General features: G+C 38.2%; 1 protein-coding gene across 5 annotated transcripts in view; it reads left to right on the forward strand.

Annotated features, from left to right (window-relative positions):
• ERG (ETS transcription factor ERG) overlaps window positions 1-11746 on the forward strand; it is a 247873-nt gene extending 236127 nt beyond the window's left edge. For all 5 annotated transcript variants that reach the window (XM_068270411.1, XM_068270412.1, XM_068270414.1 and 2 more), the window contains 4 exons: window positions 795-857; window positions 2549-2602; window positions 4912-4959; window positions 11020-11746. In XM_068270411.1, the coding sequence (XP_068126512.1) occupies window positions 795-857; window positions 2549-2602; window positions 4912-4959; window positions 11020-11540 (686 nt within the window). In that variant the 3' untranslated portion in view covers window positions 11541-11746. The remainder of the gene's footprint in view (window positions 1-794; window positions 858-2548; window positions 2603-4911; window positions 4960-11019) is intronic.
• The last annotated feature ends 9016 nt before the right edge of the window (window positions 11747-20762 follow it).

Below are 20762 nucleotides of genomic sequence, written 5' to 3' on the forward strand. Positions count from 1 at the left end.
TCTCTGGTTGGTACCTAATCTTAACATCCTGCAACCAGTTCCCTGTTCGTGATTCTTAACCCTAACCAACTTCCTTAAAAAAAACCTTTGCTGACACCTAATCTTAATCTTCTAGCCCTAATGTATTAGGGTAAGTTCTACATAAAGTATACTCTAATCCTCCTGAAGAAAGTCATCCCTTAATTGATTCTAACTTTCTGTCATGATCTTCAGCATGCCTAATTAATGCTACTCTTGCTCCTCCTCAAGGGCTTGATTCACAAAACAGTGCTAACGCAGCAAAGTGCGCACATTAATTAACACGCGACAACCTACGTTAGCACGTGCACGTAAATCTTTACATGCACATACCTTCGCGTGCATTACATTGTGTGCTAAACGCATAGCACGGTCATGCTATGCGTTAGCACTCTTTTGTGAAACAAGCCCCAAGTGTCCAAGGACACAGCTGAAGCAGTTTTCGTATCATGAACATGTTGCACAGCCCCTCAACCAAAGTAACGGGTCAGACAAACTTCAGTGCCAAAACCACCTGCTTCAATGGCTGTATTTGAACAGGCGCTTCAGTAGACATTTCCTAAAAGCACAAAGCCAAATATTGCCCAAAGTTTATGATGACCATGCAAGAGTTCAGATATACGACTTCTGTTTAACACATGAGCACCTCAGGCTTTTAGATAGAAATACTTGGGAATTGTCATCAGTAGATGTTCCTTTACAGATGAGCAGTCACTTGAGGCTTTCTCTGTTTGTTTTTTTCGGTGAAAAATGATAACTGATTATTCTTTCTGCAGATTTATCTTATGAGCAATCAAGAAGGTCTGCGTGGCCGATTCACTCTACTTCCCAATCAAAAGGTGAGTGATTTATAAATATACCAGGTGCAACTGTGGGCTTGTCAAAATCAGTTTGTAATTATTTCATGTTTTGTAGAGAGTGGAAATGGCATTCTCTGCTAAAGTACCAAGTTTTAGTAACATGGGGATTGATGCAGGAAGCTGCGGTAATATAGCTGTGTACAGACAGCACACGGCAATGTAACCATTACTACCGGCAGCATGATACCTCGAGTTACCCAATTAGCGCAACATGCGGTATTTCAGTAATGCAAGTGTTGTTACAGCAACGGCATTACTAATGCCCATTACAGTAGCAACACTCGCGGTACTCAAGTACCAAGGATGCGCTAAGAGTGTAACTCCTGGTAACCTGCTGGCGGTAGTAATGGTAATATTGCCGTGCAATCTCTGCTCACAGCAGTATTACCGCAGGTTTGTTGCATCAACTTCATGATTACCAATTACCTAAATCTAATACCACCCCATTAAATTAAGCCAGTATAAGCCTTAATCCTTAAATTGTACCTGCAGTGATCCAAATCTCACAAAATGAGCATGACAACATGTAGAGTTGTAACTGTCCTCATACCTCCCCTTGTTGCCAGCAAGCCAGTCCAATATTTCTCCATAATCAGTTCTTCAAATATGAGCCATCTGTCAGAGCAGCTTATTATTATGTATTGGATTTATATAGCACCAACATATTATGCAGCGCTGGAATATAAATACGGTTACAGACAATGATAATAGGGGTGACAGACAACACAGTACAAGTAAGAAGCAGTAGGACACACAATGTCAGGTCAAACACTGGAGTAGTAGTCCCAGTAATACAAGTTTACCAACAGCTAAATTACTTTAGCAGAAAAGGAGGGAAGCAGTGTGAAGACACCAGCAAAGACTGTTTCTTGGCCAGTAATGACTACATTTGCCGATAAACCAGAGATAAGCAAGCTACTACTGGTCTCTGCAGTGAAAATACATACAGGGAATAATTGTGAATGCTTTCAAATGTTCTTTTATGTAACTACGAGTAGTTTCTGAAATTTTAGCTTTCACAGTATATTTCCACTCTAAAGGTCTCAAAGTAAACTGCTCACATTGACCATAGATATGCTACACTAGTGCATTGTGGTCCATTGGACTGAGACTTTGTTCCCTTCAAGAACAAATATCGTATTTTATAGGTTTATATGGTGTAGAAAGGGATTGGAGACCTCTTTAGGTTTTTACTTCTGTTTGCATTCCCCTTGAATAGATTTTGCCTGCTTACTGTTTTATCAACATATGGGTTTAATATTATTTCTGGAATAGGAGATCTGAGTCAGCCATAAATACATGGCAGGGCTCACAGGCTGTCAAAAAAAGGTACTGTGTGTTGCTTCTCCCTTGTTGGAGAATTTCTCCCATTCAGGAAAACAGACATCAATATAACGCCAGTATTCAAAGTTTCTTTTTTCCCCTCTGACTGAGCCTTAAAGAGAAATACCGCCCTCGTTAAAATATTGCCAAAAATATAGATTTGTGCCGCAGAAGTCTTTATGCAGCTTAATGTTATTGACATTATATTTCCAATTCAATCTTCCAACAAATGTAATACTGTACAGTAAAGATAACAAATAATAAGATAGTATTTGGAGAGCTAGTCTGAGTTGTGTGTGTGGATGAATGTAATCTCTTTACATCATTCAATAACATTTCTCTTTCAGCTTCACAAGCACCCACTGCAGTGCCCAAAACGGAAGATCCAAGACCACAATTAGGTAACTGAATTGTATGGATGGATGGTTTTGCAGATCTATATACCACGACATCCCTCCTCCAATTTATAAGGCAAATAAAAATATGCAGCAAAGTCCCTGATACCCGGAACTGGCGGGGATCACCTTATGCCGGATACATATGCTTGCGGTTTGCTTAAGCAACCGGCCAAAAAAAGCACAAACTTTCCCCCCCTGTGCAGCAATAAATACTGTCTGTGCAGCAATAAATACTTACCAAGCCTCCAGCACAGTCTTCTAACCTTCCTGTAGCTCCCGGTGGCTTTATGGCGTCCCCTGTGCACAGCTCCCGGTGTGTCACATGACTGCGTTGGGTCACGTCACACGCCAGGATTCGTGCATGTATGTCAGAAAGCCGCCGGGAGCTATGGAAGGTTAGAAGACTGTGCTGGAAGCTCGGTATGTATTTTACTCCATTCAAAATCCTTGCAAAACCCCGGTTGCCTGAGTTCCAGATATTGAGGACTTTGCTGTATTTGTAATAGAGGTAAGATCAAAATTCTATTTTTGTGATGCAAAAATGTGCCCAAAACCTCTGTGTAGAAGTGTGTGCTTTACCTCTCCCTGCTGACTGCTGTTCTTTATAGGTGTATGTAAGCCTTTGGGACTATCACAGGCTCATCAGATTTTTTTTTTATACTGTAGATAACACTCAGGAGGTGAACCTTGCAGTGCATCCCTCTAACTCCACACTTTCTTAATAAGCAAAGGTTCAAATTGGTGTGAGACTTCACACACGGTCCACTGCCAGACCGTTTCCCAGGTGGCAGAGGACCAATGAACATGTGTAGTGGACCCATGCTTCCATATGGGTCTGTTCATACCTGTGCTTGAGTTTGTTTGTTGCGTTTCCACTGCATTTTTACTGATTATTAGCACTGGATTATCCGATAGTCTCCTCAGTCCTCAGCTAGTTCAGAATGTTTGGTGCAAAGATAATAGCACCTCTAATTCATAGCAGAACAGCATTCAAACAGTTAAACTTAGCACTTTGTTCTTCAGTGGAGAGCTCCTTGTTTCTGTGAGGAACTTCTGGCCACATCTGAAGAGGCGATACCATCATCTTCTGTTTACATTCCTTTGTCCAGATACTGTTAGTAAACATTAGCAAACTGCTAAAACTGAGCTGTACCAAGATGAGAAACAGAAAGAGCTGAGAAGCGATCACTAGATATATTTTAATATATAAATATAGCAGCTATGCAGTAAAGTGCAATGGCAGCTTTCAGAGCAGACTGTACTTTTGTAATTTGTAATTTGAAGACAAAAAATATTACATGTGCACAAAAGCAAATATGGTAACTGTATGGGTAATAAAAAATAGGATTACACATTTTTACTAAATGGCCTGTTATAAATGTTATAAAGAGCAGCTGAGGGAACCATGGCTTCTCTTTGATTGCTAAAGGTGATATAGGGCTTGATTCACAAAGCGGTGCTAACTCAGTTAGAGACTTTAGGCGTGATAACCATTGCACCACGCTGGTGAAAAGCCAGTTTAGGCGTGATAAGTTTAGGCATGATAAGTTTAGGCGTGATAAGTTTAGGCGTGATAAGTTTAGATAAGTTTAGATCGCGCACAAAGTCCTGCTCCCAAAGCAGCGCCATTAAACTCTATGCGAAGTGCACCAGACTTTGCTAGTGCAAAACTTTTGATCAGCTGTGCACTGCGGTGCTAACCCAGTTGGTGCTTAAACTTATCACGCCTAAACTTATCACACCTAAACTTATCACGCCTAAACTTCTCACACCTAAACTTATCATGCCTAAACTTATCACACCTAAACTTATCACACCTAAACTTATCATGCCTAAACTTATCACACCTAAACTTATCATGCCTAAACTTATCACACCTAAACTTATCACACCTAAACTTATCACACCTAAACTTATCATGCTCTAAACTGAGTTTAGGCGTGATAAAGGGCTTTTCACCAGCGTGCTAACTGTTAGCACCGTTTTGTGAATCAGGCCCATAGTCTTTCTTTCTTTTCCCCATGGGATCTTGAGCGACCAATGAGAGGTTACACTGCAAAAATGGCACCAACATTTGTTTACAAGCAATTCAGCCTTAGCAGCAAACATTCCTGTAACTATCAGGACCAGCAAATCAGTATCTGACCTTATTGGTTTCTGCTTATGATCTAGCTTATCTATCCAATATGCATTGCAGAGAGAGATGTGTCTCACCATCCATCTATGTCAACACAGAGGGAATAAGGAAATGCAAAGTATTGTACTGAGATGTGTGTTATTTAGAAAATATGTTATTTCTTTTATTATTTTAGATCCTTATCAAATTCTTGGCCCAACAAGCAGTCGCCTTGCAAATCCAGGTAAGAGACAAAACATCAACAAAGCTCTTAGTCTGTATATAATTCATTCTTTGCCTGTATATAATGCTATCTGGCTGGATAAAATATATAAAACATGAAGAAAGAGAATGCAATGTTAACACATTAACATATACAGTATGATCTCATTGCAGTAAGCAGAAAAACTGTACATTTTAAATTACACATTTTCCTTTAACCCTAATTTTCACGTCTCAATCTAAAAAAAATAGATATTTAGAAACATTCCAAAGACTTGTAAAGTTTCTGGTTTATCAAGTTGTAAAGTATATATGATTTATGTAAAACCAATAATAATAATGATAATAAATTACAACTATGAGCTGTTTAACCACTTTACCCCCACGCGTACGAATTTCTCCGTCCCTTTTTCCATCCTTTAACCCCCAGGGATGGAGAAATCCGTACTTTCCGCATTCCCGCCGCTGTCCGCGCTCCCGCTCGTAAACACGCCGCCCGCCGCTAGTAAACACACCGCCGCCCGCTTGCCCGGAGATCAATGAACAGGAAAATCCATTCCCGTTCGTTGATCTAAGCCCCGCAATGATCCGCTGCTCTCCGATGGGCAGCGCGATCATTGTGAAAAACACACACTTACCCAGCCTCCAAGTACTTCCTCCAAGCTTCCGGAAGGACGCTTGGAGGTCGCATTAAAACAAAAAGTTACTGTGGCCATCTTGTGGCCAAATAGTAAAACTACACCCTAAACATTTTTCCCATACAAATAAATTACTTTTACACAAAAAATTAACTCATTACCTCCCACACTCCCAATTTTTTTTTTTTTTTTGTAATTAAAAAAAAATTAAAAAATGTACAATAAAAAAAATAAATACATAAATAGTTACCTTAGGGACTGAACTTTTTAAATATTTATGTCAGGAGGGTACAACACTGTTACTTTATAAACTATGGGCTTGTAATTAGGGATGGACGCAAAACTGAAAAAAATGCACCTTTATTTCCAAATAAAATATTGGCGCCAAACATTGTGATAGGGGCATAATTTAAACGGTTTTATAACCGGGACAAAAGGGCAAATACATTTCATAGGTTTTAATTACAGTAGTATGCATTATTTAAAAACTATAATGGCCGAAACCTGAAAAATAATTAATTTTTTTCCCACATTTTTCCTATTTTCCCATTAAAACACATTTAGAATAAAATAATTCTTGGCATAATGTCCCACCTAAAGAAAGCCTAATTGGTGGCGGAAAAAACAAGATATAGTTCATTTCATTGCGATAAATAATAATAAAGTTATAGACGAATGAGTGGAAGGAGCGCTGAAAGGTGAAAATTGCTCTGGTGGTTCAGGGGGTAAAACCCCTCAGTGGTGAAGTGGTGAAAAATGTTATTTGAAAATAAAGAAAATAAATAATTGCATGGCTTTCCTACTGAGCCTCTGCCTTTAATACTTTTAGCTGTAGACCCTGAACAAGCATGCAGTAGAACAAACGTTTGAATTAAGTATGACTGCATTTGCCACATGCTTGGTTCAGGTGTTTGATTCAGACACTATTGATGCATAGGAGATCAGCAAGACTGCCAGGAAACCGGTATTTTATTATTATTATTATTTAGTATTTATATAGCGCCGACATATTACGCAGCGCTGTACAGTGTATATATATATATATTGTCACTAACTGTCCCTCAAAGGAGCTCACAATCTAATCCCTACCATTGCCATATGTCTATATTATGTAGTGTAAGTACTGTAGTCTAGGGCCAATTTTAGGGGGAGCCAATTAACTTATTTGTATGTTTTTGGAGTGTGGGAGGAAACCGGAGTGCCCCAGAGGAAACCCACGCAGACACGGAGAGAACATACAAACTCTTTGCAGATAGAGCCCTGGCTGGGATTCGAACCAGGGACCCAGCGCTGCAAGGCGAGAGAGCTAACCACTACGCCACCGTGCTGCCCCGTGGTATTGTTTAAAAGGAAATAAATATGGCAGCCTCTCTCTCTCTCTCTCTCTCTCTCTCTCTCTCTCTCTCTCTCTCTCTCTCTCTCTCTCTCTCTCTCTCAAAGTATAGTAAGGCCCAATTACCATCATTATCATGGAAAATCCATGAATTGCTGGAACCTCTGTGATATTGCCTTTGTTCCCCTGGATCTAATGATACCTCTTCTGCAATTACACCATTCCTCTTGTTGAAGTCATGTATCCATGATTGAGGGAGCAATACCTTTCCTATCTTTGCCAGTCAGACTCCAACAATTTTAGCATTAGAAGAAAGAAGTTAAACTTAAAGAGACTCTGACTGTAACAAAATTTTCAGCCTTATTTCTTCTATCCTATAAGTTCCTATACCTGTTCCTGTTCTAATGTGGTCTGTCTTACTGCAGCCTTTCCTAGTTGCACGGTGGCTGTATTATCTCTGTTATATAATCTAATCTTCTTTCCTTTGTCAGGTTCAGGCACTCAGGCAGGAATGTGCTGCTCTGCTGTGATAGCATAGAAGTTATACACACCCTCTCCACACCCCCTGCAGGCTCTGTGTGAGTCCCAGACTGAGCTCCTCTCAGCCTATAACAAGCTGGTTAGCAGCCATGTCTTTGGTTTGTAAACACTGCCTAAAACTGGGAATTACAAGCCAGGATTGCAGCAGGGAGTGGCAGAAACAGCACAGAGGGGCCCAGGAGAACATAATGAATAGAATGGTATGCTTTTTTTTGTAAGAATTGTAGAGTACAGATTCTCTTTAAGGAAGTAGAAACACTACAACTGTTAAAGGCACACAAAAATGTATATATTAAAAGTTGTAAAATGGAGTGTAAGAGGAGGACTTACCTACAATGAAGATCAAAGTTAGTAAAACATTTGTTTTAATTGATCTTATGCTTTGCTATCGTATAGCATTCCAGCTTTTGCTTTCATTTGTGGTAAGTCCGCCTTGTATTTTTAAAATATTTTATCTGTCTTTGGGCATTTCTGTAGTACAATTTCCCACCCTTTAGGGGCTTTAGCTTGTGCTTATGGTTCTTCAATAGAAATCAGCACTTCTTGTTGTTATGGAGCATGGCCACCTGTCTGGACCATCCCTCTGCAAGAGTGGGGCCAGTCCAATCTCCCTACATCATCTTCGTGGTTGCATTAGTGGTGGCCTAAATTAGTTCTTGGTGTTTTAGGGGGGTTGCTTTGAGAGGTTTCCTCTGTCTCTGGTCAGTCTGAGCAGTGGCGTAACTACAATTCATGCCCCTCCCCCCAACAAAACTTTGATGGGGCCCCCCAATGTTCCCTTGCCTCCCCTTACGACATTGGAGCCCATCTCACAAGGGCACAAGGGTCATAAAACAAGTGTGACCATCATGATCTTCACACCCATAACAAGTGTAACCATAATAAGAGCACTTAAAGTATAGTCTCCTGTATCGGAGGAAGGGAAGGTTAATAGTTGGGGACCTTCACAGCTCTGGACCCCTCTGCGATCGCAGGGGCTGCTCTCCTCTAGTTACGCCACTCAGTCTGCATACTGGTGACCAGTTTTATCTCCTCTAACTATGGGATGTAGTAAGAATCTAATGCAGTGTCCATAATTCCGGGGCCTCTCTTTCCACTGGTTTTGACAACTTTTCCCTAATTTGAATGACTTGATGGAATTCCCTGACCCCAACTGCTCTTTTGTCTGCAGCCTTCAGCCGAGTGTGTCTTATCCATTCTTTCTTCTGTAGTTTAATAACATTATCTGCAGCCCAACACTTTTATTGAAAGCAGTTTTGAGGAATGCTATTGGAAAGAGCAAGTCTACTGAATGTGCTGAAACTCAGCAACTGCTAATGTGCTTCAGATGGGCTGCTAACCTGGTATGACAATAAGCAAAAGACTTGGTATTCAATAAAATAAAACCAGCTGACATCTGTTTGTAATTAACAGAGATTAGCACAGTGCAAAGTTTGTTAACACTTGCCCTGCATGCAGGAGATGTGAGATATGGGGACTCATTCTTCACAAAGAAACAAAGAAAATTAAAATAGGGGTAGAGCTGCTGTCTGCAGCCAACTATTCAAAGTCCCTGCTTGACTTTAAAGAGAACCTAAAGTGAGAGGGATACGGAGGCTGACATCTTTAAATGCCAGTTGCCTGATGTCTGTGCTGCTGCTCTGCCTCTAAGGCTTTATGTCACTGGCCTAGACTTCGGTCTGACTCCACTGGTTGGAAATACTGATTTTCGATTCTGCAGAAATTCTGACCTCCGCCAATGCAGATTACTGATTCCACAGGTTTACGATTTGTTTTTCAATTTCTGAGGAGTATTTTTTGGGGAATTTTTTCCTCCGTCCCCGCAGCATCTCTGGTCACCATAGCAACGTCGGCGCCGCTCCGTTCGCTGCCTTGTATCCCCGATCCTCCTCCTGATTGGCCGCATACTGATGGAGGTGGGATGAGACAGATGAGACTACCAGGAAACAGTGGGTGGCTGTAGCTGAAAGCGGTCAGGTGGCACAGAGTGCGCACATCATTGACTGTGAGGCAGCAGCTAAGCAGCACCCTAAGCCCACCAGAAGCACCCTCTGCCCAGCAAGAAGCATCCCCTGCTGCAGCCAACAGAACCCTCTGCCTCGGACCTCGGTAAGCAGCACCCTCTGCCCCCAGCCAGCAGCACCCTCTGCCCCCAGCCAGCAGCACCCTCTGCCCCCAGCAAGCAGCACCCTCTGCCCCCAGCAAGCAGCAGTAGCACCCTCTGCCCCCAGCCAGCAGTACCCTCTGCCCCCAGCCAGCAGCACCCTCTGCCCTCAGCCAGCAGCACCCTCTGCCCCCAGCAAGCAGCACCCTCTGCCCCAGCAAGCAGCACCTTGCACCCTGCCCTCAGCCAGCACTCAGTCATCACCCTGCAACCGGCTGTTATTGCGCACGTGGGGGGGGCGCAATTTTAGTGTTTGCCATGGGCGCCTTATAACCCAGATACGCCTCTATGCAGTTGGGGTCAGCGAATTGCAGCAAGCAATTCAAATTAGAGAATATTTGGCAAAACCAGTGGAAAGGGCTTCTCACAAGTGCCACCTTTCCTTTGAAACTCCCTCCCACATCTTGTCCACTATGCTCCAAGCCTAGAAACCTTCAATCCCTTAAAACACACATCTTTGTCTGATATATAAATAAAAATAACAATAAATATACTTGTACTTTGGGATTATTAACATGATTGCTTTACGTATTTACCTTTGCATGGGCCAAATCTGATTAAGCAAGGAGTGCTAAAATCGTCATAAATAGGAATCATGTGTTTGTAGTAACATACCCACACCTGCAGTGAACTCTTTTTTTTTTTTATAAAATCCAGGACAACCTATATGTATTATAAAAAAATATTCTTACTGTGGGTGTTTGCATATTGCTGCAGCTACACAACCACTATTTCAATGGCCTTTCAGTAATTATGGCTGTGATCTTATGCTCTGTTATGACTCCGGTTTGGTGTTGATCATAATGAGTAATTTTGTCTTCATGAATTTTCACATAAATTTTGCAATTCTGATTGTAATTACAATTCCGTGGGCAATCTGGATTTTGTGTAATTTCATGTCATTTCTTTACGCATGCACTAAAGTTATGAGGCATAATAAAACAAATTTTCACATTTTTGCATAAATCCATTGATGTCTATGGGGCATAGGAAAGCAGATTTTTGCATATAAGAAAACACATTTATGCATCAGTTATATTGTCATGAAATTACACAGCATTGTAAAATTTTGTATCATATTTACGATTACATTACATGTGAAATTGATTTTGCAGTATTCTGAAATTTCACAATATGATTTTGCATTCGAGTTCATAACCAGGTTACTTTTAGAAACTTTTATCACCTAAATTCAGTTCAGGTTTGCAGATTCCTTAAATTCTTCATCTGTCTTGTTCCCCAACTAAAAAAATAAAAATTAGGCCCATTGAAAAAGTTTTGTTTTAAAGTAGCATGATGTCAGCTGAAACTCTTCCTTAATCAGATTTTCAATGGTAGAGTTGTGTGAGATGGACATCTAAGCTCAACTGTACTATGTTTCTCACTGTGCTGTTATTGTTATTCCAGGCAGTGGACAAATTCAACTCTGGCAGTTTCTACTGGAACTTCTCTCTGACAGTTCAAACTCAAACTGCATTACTTGGGAAGGAACTAATGGAGAGTTTAAGATGACCGACCCCGATGAGGTTGCAAGACGTTGGGGAGAAAGGAAGAGCAAACCTAACATGAACTACGACAAGCTCAGCCGTGCTCTCCGCTACTACTACGACAAAAATATTATGACTAAAGTCCACGGCAAGCGCTACGCTTACAAGTTTGACTTTCATGGAATTGCTCAAGCTCTTCAGCCACATCCTCCAGAATCAACAATGTACAAGTATCCTTCTGAACTTCCTTCCATGGGCTATTATCATACGCATAATCAGAAGATGAACTTTGTTGCTCCTCATCCACAAGCTCTACCCGTGACCTCATCTAGTTTTTTTGCAGGTCCAAACCCTTACTGGAATTCACCGACAGGAAGTATTTACCCCAATACAAGACTGCCGGCAAGTCATATGTCATCTCACCTTGGAAGTTACTACTAACTCTTCGAGAAAAGACTTCACTGTGGATTATAACTCACCTGCAACTCTTCCAGGAGACTCTAATGAGTTACTTGTGCCTTTTATAACACATATGTGCCTTTTATGCACAAATATAAGGGCAGAAATGCTAGTTGCAAAACATTTTTTTTTTCTAGAGGTTAGGGATGCAAAATTTTTACTAACGAAGTTCAAATGCCAAAGATGAAATATAGGTAACTTTCGAGCATTGAACCAATCTGTTTCTGTTTCAGCTTTTTTTGGTTGAAGTTTGTGTTGGATAGACTGAAAATAAGATATTCCTAATAAACTTTTTGTAAAAAGAAAATTAAAAAAGAAAACTATATACTATTTAGCAAAATAGCATGGACTACGATAATATAAATCCTGTAGTGCAAACTACCTGTATTTAAGAATACAAATATGCCACCGGGATCATTGAAATTAAACACAGTGTCAATAACACAATGTCGAGAAAGAAAGTTAAAAAAAAATCACTTGAGGAAAACAACAAAAAAACTTTTGGTAAACTGTGAAGACTTCCTACATTCCTTGATTATTTTGAACGACAAGTATGAGCCATTTTTTGTGGAATAAAGAAAGTGTTCAGAAAGAATTGTACTCCAGCAAATGATACTCAAACAGATGTTAAAGGAAAAAGTGAAGACTTGACTTGTTCATAGAAAGCTATTGAAAAGAAGGGAGGACTTAACAATACAGGGAACTCATTTTCTTGATACTTGTTTGAGAAGTGTTAAAAGCAGTATTAAACAAAAATACCAACACCAGTATTACCCAGAACAAAGTGATGCAATGGAAATAGTATAGATTAGAATAATTATCTTTAATTATATAAAACTGGAATTGTCTGATATTTAAAAAGTAAAAATCAGGACCTCATTTGTAATTTACATTATACGACACCCAAACTGTTTTAGAGATGCAATGGCTGAATTAAGAGAAGTTGTTAAAAATATGTATATTTTTTACATTTATGATGCTTGTATCAAGACCAGGTCAATTTGTACACATAAAGGTGACAGAGGGATTTTGATAACATTTTAGTGCAATTTAAAAATGTTATGTGTAACTTTTATTTTCAATGTGTTGCCCATGGCAGCAAAGGAATTTAATATGGCACTGATATTGGAAACAATATTTGTTGATGAAATCCGATCAACCTTCTCCAATTTTATTGCCAAAGCTCTCAGGGTGGATTTTTTTTTACACTTTTCTTATTAAATCTCTACTTGAGGGAGTTTGGGTTGAATATTAAGGAAGCTCCCTCTTTGCTACAATCTGAATTTTTTGGGTTGTTTTTGTAAGCAGGCGCCAGTTTTATTTGAGTCGCGAATGCTGTGCGTTCGTCAGGTTGAAGTATACGAGTCAATGGTATTTTTCATTTTTATATAATTATATAAGTTATGCATTTATACACTACGAGTTGAGCTCGGCCAACCAAAGAAACACAGAAGGGACATGTTGAAACGTTAAGACAAAAAAAAATAAAAAATAAAAAATTGTGGCCTTGATTTTAAACTCTGTATGCTTAATGTTTACAATATGAAACATTAGTACTTAGAATGCAGTTTGTATGCAATACAATAAGCTTTGCCTAGCATGGCAATTCAGATGTAGATCGTAGTATGCATTATGCGTTGTTGTTTTTAAATTGACCAGGACACCCACCTAATTTTTGTTAAATGTATATCTGTGGCAATTGACAATTTGAAGCCTTTATTTTATTTTGTAACTTTAGCTTATCCAGAAAAATCCCACTTTCAGTTGCACATAGACATCTCTCAATAAGCAATATTGTTGAACTATAGTTCTATTAACCGTTTTTAAGGAGAAACCATTTACTATTTTTGCAATTCTATTTTCTTTTGTTGTTTATAAACATGTACGTTTTCATGTAAGTTCTAAAAATATGATGTTTTGGTTATTTCGATGTGAGACAGCACTTTTTAATTGGCACCTCCAACCTTCCCAACCAATCCCTCCTTTCAGTAAGTTCAGATAAGTTAAGCTAAGTTCACAGTGGGATGTTATTGTCCTGCATTATAAAGTCTTATGCAGTTTACCGCACTACAATGTTAAGGCTATGCAATGTTCACAGTGCGATGTTAGCGGCAGGTTTTAAATGTTGCGATGTGGTAATGCACTGCTGCAATGCGTTATCTCTAACTGTACACATAAACCGATACAGGGAAACATACTTTTCATTGCCTGTATGCTTTAGTGTATCTACTGTATGCAACGTTAACACGGTGTTAATGTGCTTTACAACTTTTTTGTTGCTTTGCTTTGTAATTTTGCATTGCAACTTTAACGTCCCATCGCAACGTCTTACTGTGAACTTCCCCTTAATCAGCCTATGCTGAGAAAATGTGGAAGGTGTGTCTTTAAAACAGATTTTTACAGTGCCAGTTGGAGGGCATCTGAATACTTTTTGGACCCATGGTCGGCTGTCTTTGTTGACTAGCAAAAGGGACAATTTATAATAATAAGTTTGCATTACCAATAACGTTAATGGAAGACCCACCTGTACCTGTTTCAGGAGACTATTTGTTAAGATGAGAGAAGGATTCCATAGGAATCTACTTTTTGGTTCTGTTAAACTCGTTATATTATATTTCTTTTAAAACATGGATATGAGCAATGATAATCAAAGCTCTAATAGTCACCTATACAAGTGAGTGCATTTTATTATAGTTTAAGCTGTGTTATCATTCCAGAAAGGTAACCCTGGTTCTAATGTCCACAAACCTATTTCATTTTTTTTTAATTTTGTCATCCCATCCTTGGTGACATGTGAAGTGATCAATTTTGGGCGTATCTACAGGGGTGCAGGTATGGCATGTGCCATGGGTGGCTTATACTGGGGGAGCTACTGCTCAATAGTATCCTTGGTGTTCTCCATAAAGACCTGTTGAGATACACCATTCTTGTGATACTCCATTCTTACAGACCATGCTTCACTGCAACGTGGACACAACCAATTTAACCAAGGCTACATGTTAAAATGGCCCCTCCCATCCTTCCCCAGGGGGTGATTTCAGTGTTTGCCTTAGGCACATTACATTCTTTCCTAGATACGCCTCTGGCTTTATCATCAAACTTTTCTCCAAGGAAGACCATATTTTGGCTCTGGGGGACTTTGCTAAGTCCTCCCATGAATACTAAAGGCAGTGCCCCACTCACTGTGAATTTTAGATGTACGTGTCTCCTAATTTGTAATGCTGAAAAAAAATAGTTAAAAGACAATAATAGTGGAAACTTTGACATTCTGCTACAACTAAATTCATTTATGTTACTGCACCACTAACAATACCATTAACTGCTCAGAAATGCCAATGTGTCAGATCCTTTTCTGTCAGCAGCACTGTTGACTGAATCAATCCCTTCACTTGGTCTCTTGGACCTGATAACATTTCTGGTGGATTTCATTGCCAAAACTGATATCTTAACAGTTGTAGCTTTGCATAGAAGCAATGGTTTTTAAAGCTTTTGTAAGGTGGAAGGACGCCAGAGAGGAGGATGAACTTTGTCCCAATTAGTAGTTTTGCTTTCAGAGAAGAAGCTCTGGGATATTGAAGGTGGCATTTTTTTCAAACAAAAATTACTGAGGAGTTTATTCTGCTGTTATTGCATGAATTTCTGTAGAGCTAATAGAATGTCAAAAATGTCACTATAGTTGTTTTCTAATATGTACCTTGTGTAAACTGCAAAAAGCCTTTTAGCCATGGATATTCATATCTTGCACTTTCTCAAGTGGTTGTTATATGAACCCATTTGGGTTCCTAACTAATATCCAATGTATTAATTATCCAGAAGCAATGGCTAGCCCAAGGAGCTACTGACAAGGCCAGTGGCATAGCATTAGGGATGCAGAGGTTGGGACTGCATCATGGCCTCTCAACTAGAGGGACCCTCCTTCATCCATCTTATTATCTTTTCATTGGTGCTATGCTGATAATGAACACCTGTGTTTGTGCATTGAATAGTGGTAATCCTTAACAAACTACAACTGTCTTTGGTTGGTTTTGGGGTGCCATACCAATACAGTGCTTGGGGCCCATATAAAACTCCCACTGGGCGCTTGTATAACCTTGTGAAACCTATCGGACTGCAGTATGCTGTAGCCAAATCAATGAGAACAACTTATTCTAATTGGTTATTATAAATTGTGTTATTCACATTGACATAGCTAAGTAAGTCGATAAGATTACAATTGAACATTTAAATACGGAACTATCGTAACTTACAATTAAAAACATATCCTCCTTTTCCTTATTGACAAAAGGATTACCATATTTGCTTTTAGCCCACAGTCAAATTCAGCAAGTGTATGAGCAGTTGTCTTGCATAATAATCTTCAGTAGAGTCTCGTTATCCATCACCGATGGGGATCGGCTGATGCCGAAAACGTGTGCTTTCTGGTTGCTTGAAGTTCAATGTTAAAAATAGGCATAGCCAATACAGTACTATACTCCATTCTATGTACATATCATGAACTCTGTATTAAATGTTAAAGCATAGTAACTGAAAGTATATTAACCTTGGGATAGCCATGGAAACCACTCTTTAAGCAGAGCAGAGTCCACAAACGGTCTAAGAATTTGGCCTTCACCACTGTGAGTACTGCTGGCGAATTGTGCTGGTTGGTTAAGAATGCTGGTTAGTTGAGTTCCGGATAACAGGGCCTCTACTGTAATAGTCTATTCAATCTGTAAGCAACACTCTGCTATTTTCAGATTGTGTTTTTTTTCATACTGTCTATCTTTGTAACTTGCACACAGAAGACCTCATACGTTCTCATCTCATGCATTTAGAGATACAAGAACAAGTGGCAGCCTAGAGGTCTCAGTGTTATGGCTTAACTGGCTCAACTCCCACAGCTCATTGACTGATGTAGCTCCCAGGAGAAAATGAAACTAAAACTAATACCCATTTCAAGCACTTTTGTAAAAAAAAAAAAAAAACAAGAGTTTGGTCTTAGAATTTATAACGGCGTTGCTAATGTATTGGAGCAGAAGAGAAAGTTTACTGTAGTTTGCCCTTAATTGTCCTCTCTTTTCATCTCTGTTTCTTAAACATAGCCTTTATTTAATAATATAGTGTACAGAACAACGGCATGTAACCTTTAGCAACCGATTTATTTTTTCTTACAGTAAGTCAAATAAAAAGGTGATCTATAAATGGTTGCTCTAGGTATTTCCTGCAGTGTTGTCTTTCTTTACTTGTTTGAATAAAGATCTTGAAACGTTATATTTCAAAAACTGATTAGTTAAAGCGTTTTTACATGTCAAAATATCAGAATTTATCATTATTTTTTAGTTCTATGCAAAAGTATGACTTACAGAAGAAAATCCTATTTTTAATAGGACCACATTTTTTGTGTGTATAATAATGTAAATATTACATTTTAATGTCCAATTTAAAGCTATGCCAATTTTTAAATGATACAATTGTCAAAGTTGTTGGAGCACTGAATTGTATTTAAAATAATCTCAGAGAATTTTGATAACATAATTCTATGCCAAGGCATTTCTATTACAAAATGTGTTTTTATCCCAGCTCATAAGAATAGGAAAACAGTACATGAAAACAGACAACAAAAACTCTTAAGATTACACTTGACCATAGGTGCATTTGCCCTTTAAAGACTTCAAACAATGGGAATATTAAGCAGAATGGTATCTCAGAACAATATTGTTTTGCTTAAACTGGACCTGAACTCTTGCACAGGACAGAAGAAAAACAGAGAGAAATGCACCCCGTATGTATTTAGAAAGTTTAGCCTATTTAATTCCCCCTCATCTGTGACTAATCACAAGTTGTAATTTGAGCTCTCAGCTGCATCAGATGGCTGCCTCGGCAGAGCAGCTAATTTGTGAACACAGGATGTTAACCCTACGTCTGCTTTCAAGCAGGAAGTAGACACACTGCAGATTTATTGCAGGATTTGTATCGGGTGTAACATGAAATGTTTTTCTGTAGAGATTATTATGCTGTTGCTTATCTTTTAGAGAAGAGAGAAAGTTCTGAGTTCAGGTCCGCCTTAAACTCCAGGAACTTCAAATATTTATTTTCATTAAAGTGTGTCATACTGTCAAATGATCATTCACAAGTATATGCCAATTATTGTTATGATTAGGGAATATGGCTGATATAAGAATAAAATCTGTAAGAAATAAGAGCTGTAAATAATTGTATTTCACAAATGAATCTGCATTGTGCCGTTCTATTCCAAACAGTCCTATGAAAGTCCTATATAAAGCAAATATATGGAAGCAGAGCACTGGTTTTTCCAAACAATCCACCAAATTGTTTCTTTTTGAACTTTTTAAAGTACAACTGGGAAGTGGTATCTTTTTAAATGTGCAGCTATAAAATCAGTGAAGAGAACGAGTCTATACCTTCTTCTATTTGTATACTAAAAATGTGGACCATTACCTAAGAAAATTCCAGATAGTACTAATTTTCCTTGCAGAGCAGACAAGCTAAACACCTGCGTTATGGAAGCTGATTGTTAACTGGTTCAAACCTCAGCTATGAAATCCAGTTGAGGGTGTGTGGCCATACGTAATGCTCAGCAGTAACATTTTAAACCTTTTTTTGATTGAGGGATGGAAAAATAAACTTTATCACTTTTTTTTTTTTTTTTTTTTTTTACTAATTTCTTCATTATTGTTTTACCCCTCTCTGTTTTCCATTGGATAGTATTTCTCTTCACTTCCCATCTCATAACCAAAACAGGAAGAGAGAAGGAATGTATGAAGGAACAACATATATTTAGTTACAGACTATTTATAAAAAAAAAAAATACTAGCAAAAATGCTTTTGATGAGCTATACTGTTTAAACTATAAATACAATTTAAATGACACACCAATTATGATGCCTACCACCTTTTACTCTTGACTAGACAATGGCCTCATTTCACTGAGCTTATCTCCTGTCTTTAATAACGTTTCTATAGTTATCACCATGGTGACGAGGCATGTAGTATTCAGGAAACATTTTACCTCAGGCAAACCTAACGTTAAGTATTCTGTCTTTAAGTTAACTCTTCAGTCCTTAAAATAACTCCAGAACTCTAAAGTTAAAGACACACTGTTAAAGAGAAACTCCAACCTAGAATTGAACTTTATCCCAATCAGTAGCTGATACTCCCTTTTACATGAGAAATATAATGATTTTCACAAACAGACCATCAGGGGGCGCTGTATGACTGATTTTGTGTTGAAACCCCTCCCACAAGAAGCTCTGAGTACCGCGGTACTCTGGGCAAACTGCCACAATGTAACAATGTTCACAGACAGGAAATAGCTGTTTACAGCTGTCTCTAACAGCCAAAACAGCTAGGAGCAGCTTCATAACCTGCCCACAGTAAAAATGTCACCATGTAATACATGTCAGAATGTGAATCTGGGAGAGGAAAGATTTTACAATGAGCAAACACTGACTAAATCATTTATACATAATTATGATAAAAAAAATGAAGCACTTTTTTTACTACATTATTTTCACTGGAGTTCCTCTTTAATTAACTGCGTGTGAAATTAACTACAGAGGAGGTCACTTAACTACAGAGGAGGTAACTAAAGTAATGAAGAGATAGGATAACTCTCTCACTGTGTGGTGGCAAGTTTTCTCTTGCCGTATTATCTCCAGCATGATCTTAGTGAATTGAGGCCAATGGCTTCAATTCACTAAGATCATGCTGGAGATATTAAGGCAAGAGAAACTTACCTCCACACAGTGAGAGAGTTATCTTATCTCCCCATTCCTTAAGTTCCCTCCTCTGTAGTTATTTTCAGAATTCTGGAGTTATTTTAAGGATTGAAGAGTTATAGAGAGCTAGAGATCTCACCTTAACTTAAAAACAGAAGAGATAACTGTAGGTTTGCCTGAGGTAAAATGTTTTCTGAATACTACATGTCTTATCACCATGGTGATAACTCTAGAAACATTATTAAAGACAGGAGATAAGCTTAGCAAATTGAGGCCAATAAGTCCTAATCACCCAAAAAAGAATTCCTATGAGATAATTCTTTGAGATAATACATATCAATGCATATGTGAAACCCGCAGGACTATCAGTGGTCCATCTATAACACCATGCCTAGATCACCAAACCATTCCCACTCGATCAGGTTGTGGCTGGAGTTAACCTTTGTAGGAAATGTACATTTCTTTAAAAAAAATATATTGTATTGAATTTCTTAGTGCTAAAATATATTTAAAAATTCTTTTAGATTTTTTAAAACTATAAACATATGATTTATTTAAAAAAAAGTTTTGTTTTTTTTTAAATTGAAGCTACATCTAATGGTTTGACTGTGCTTATTTCTTATTTTTTTGTCTTTTTTTAGGAGAAAAGTGTCTTATAGTAAAATAAATAAATAAATAAATCTGTGACTGAACAAATACAATTGCACGACTTAATGATGAATGATAATTAAGTTTTTCTCTACAAGTACATCATAATACAACAGTAAAATAGAAATCTGTCCTAGCTACAAAACTTTCCTATTCAACCTGCAGATTGAGCTCCACGAAAAATAATTTAATAGGGTTTTTTAACATTCAAAGAGTAAAAACAATTTTAAAAATCTACATTGGTTTAAAGCCTGGTAATTGAAAAAAAAACAAAAATGAAAAAGCTATACATTCTGTTTAATTACCATTTAGTCTTCCCTGTCAGTTGGTGACATGGAGGTAAGATAATACATGTATTGCACAGCGCAGTATCATGTGAAAAGAAACTACAGTCCTGTTAATGTTTGCTACTAGTTATGAGCAAAAATGTGAATATTTTTTTTGAATTAATTATTGTAATTTTTTCACGCTTTTCATAAATTTTTATTGTAAAAATATAATTTTTTCCAATTTTCTTGGTAAAAATGTTTGCAGTAAAAATATTGCTTTCCCACGTTTTCATGCTTTTGAGGTAAAATAACATTTTTCGCATGGCTTGTATTTGCGTGAAAATGTTCTCATAATTGAAAATAGTGATGTGAAAGTGACTTTGGTGAAAATTTGCAACACTGTCTGCTGCAATGGATTAAATAAAAGTCATGTTAAAATGTGGTTCATTCTGCTGACATAAGATTCTTGGGTTCATTTGGCAAAACCAGTGCTCCAGCTCCATAGGCCTTGCTCTAGGATCTGTGCCTTTCATGTGGCCCAACTGTCTGCTGAAATTAATGAAAAATGT

Source organism: Hyperolius riggenbachi, chromosome 2 (genome assembly GCF_040937935.1).
Source record: "Hyperolius riggenbachi isolate aHypRig1 chromosome 2, aHypRig1.pri, whole genome shotgun sequence".
Classification (NCBI taxonomy): domain Eukaryota; kingdom Metazoa; phylum Chordata; class Amphibia; order Anura; family Hyperoliidae; genus Hyperolius; species Hyperolius riggenbachi.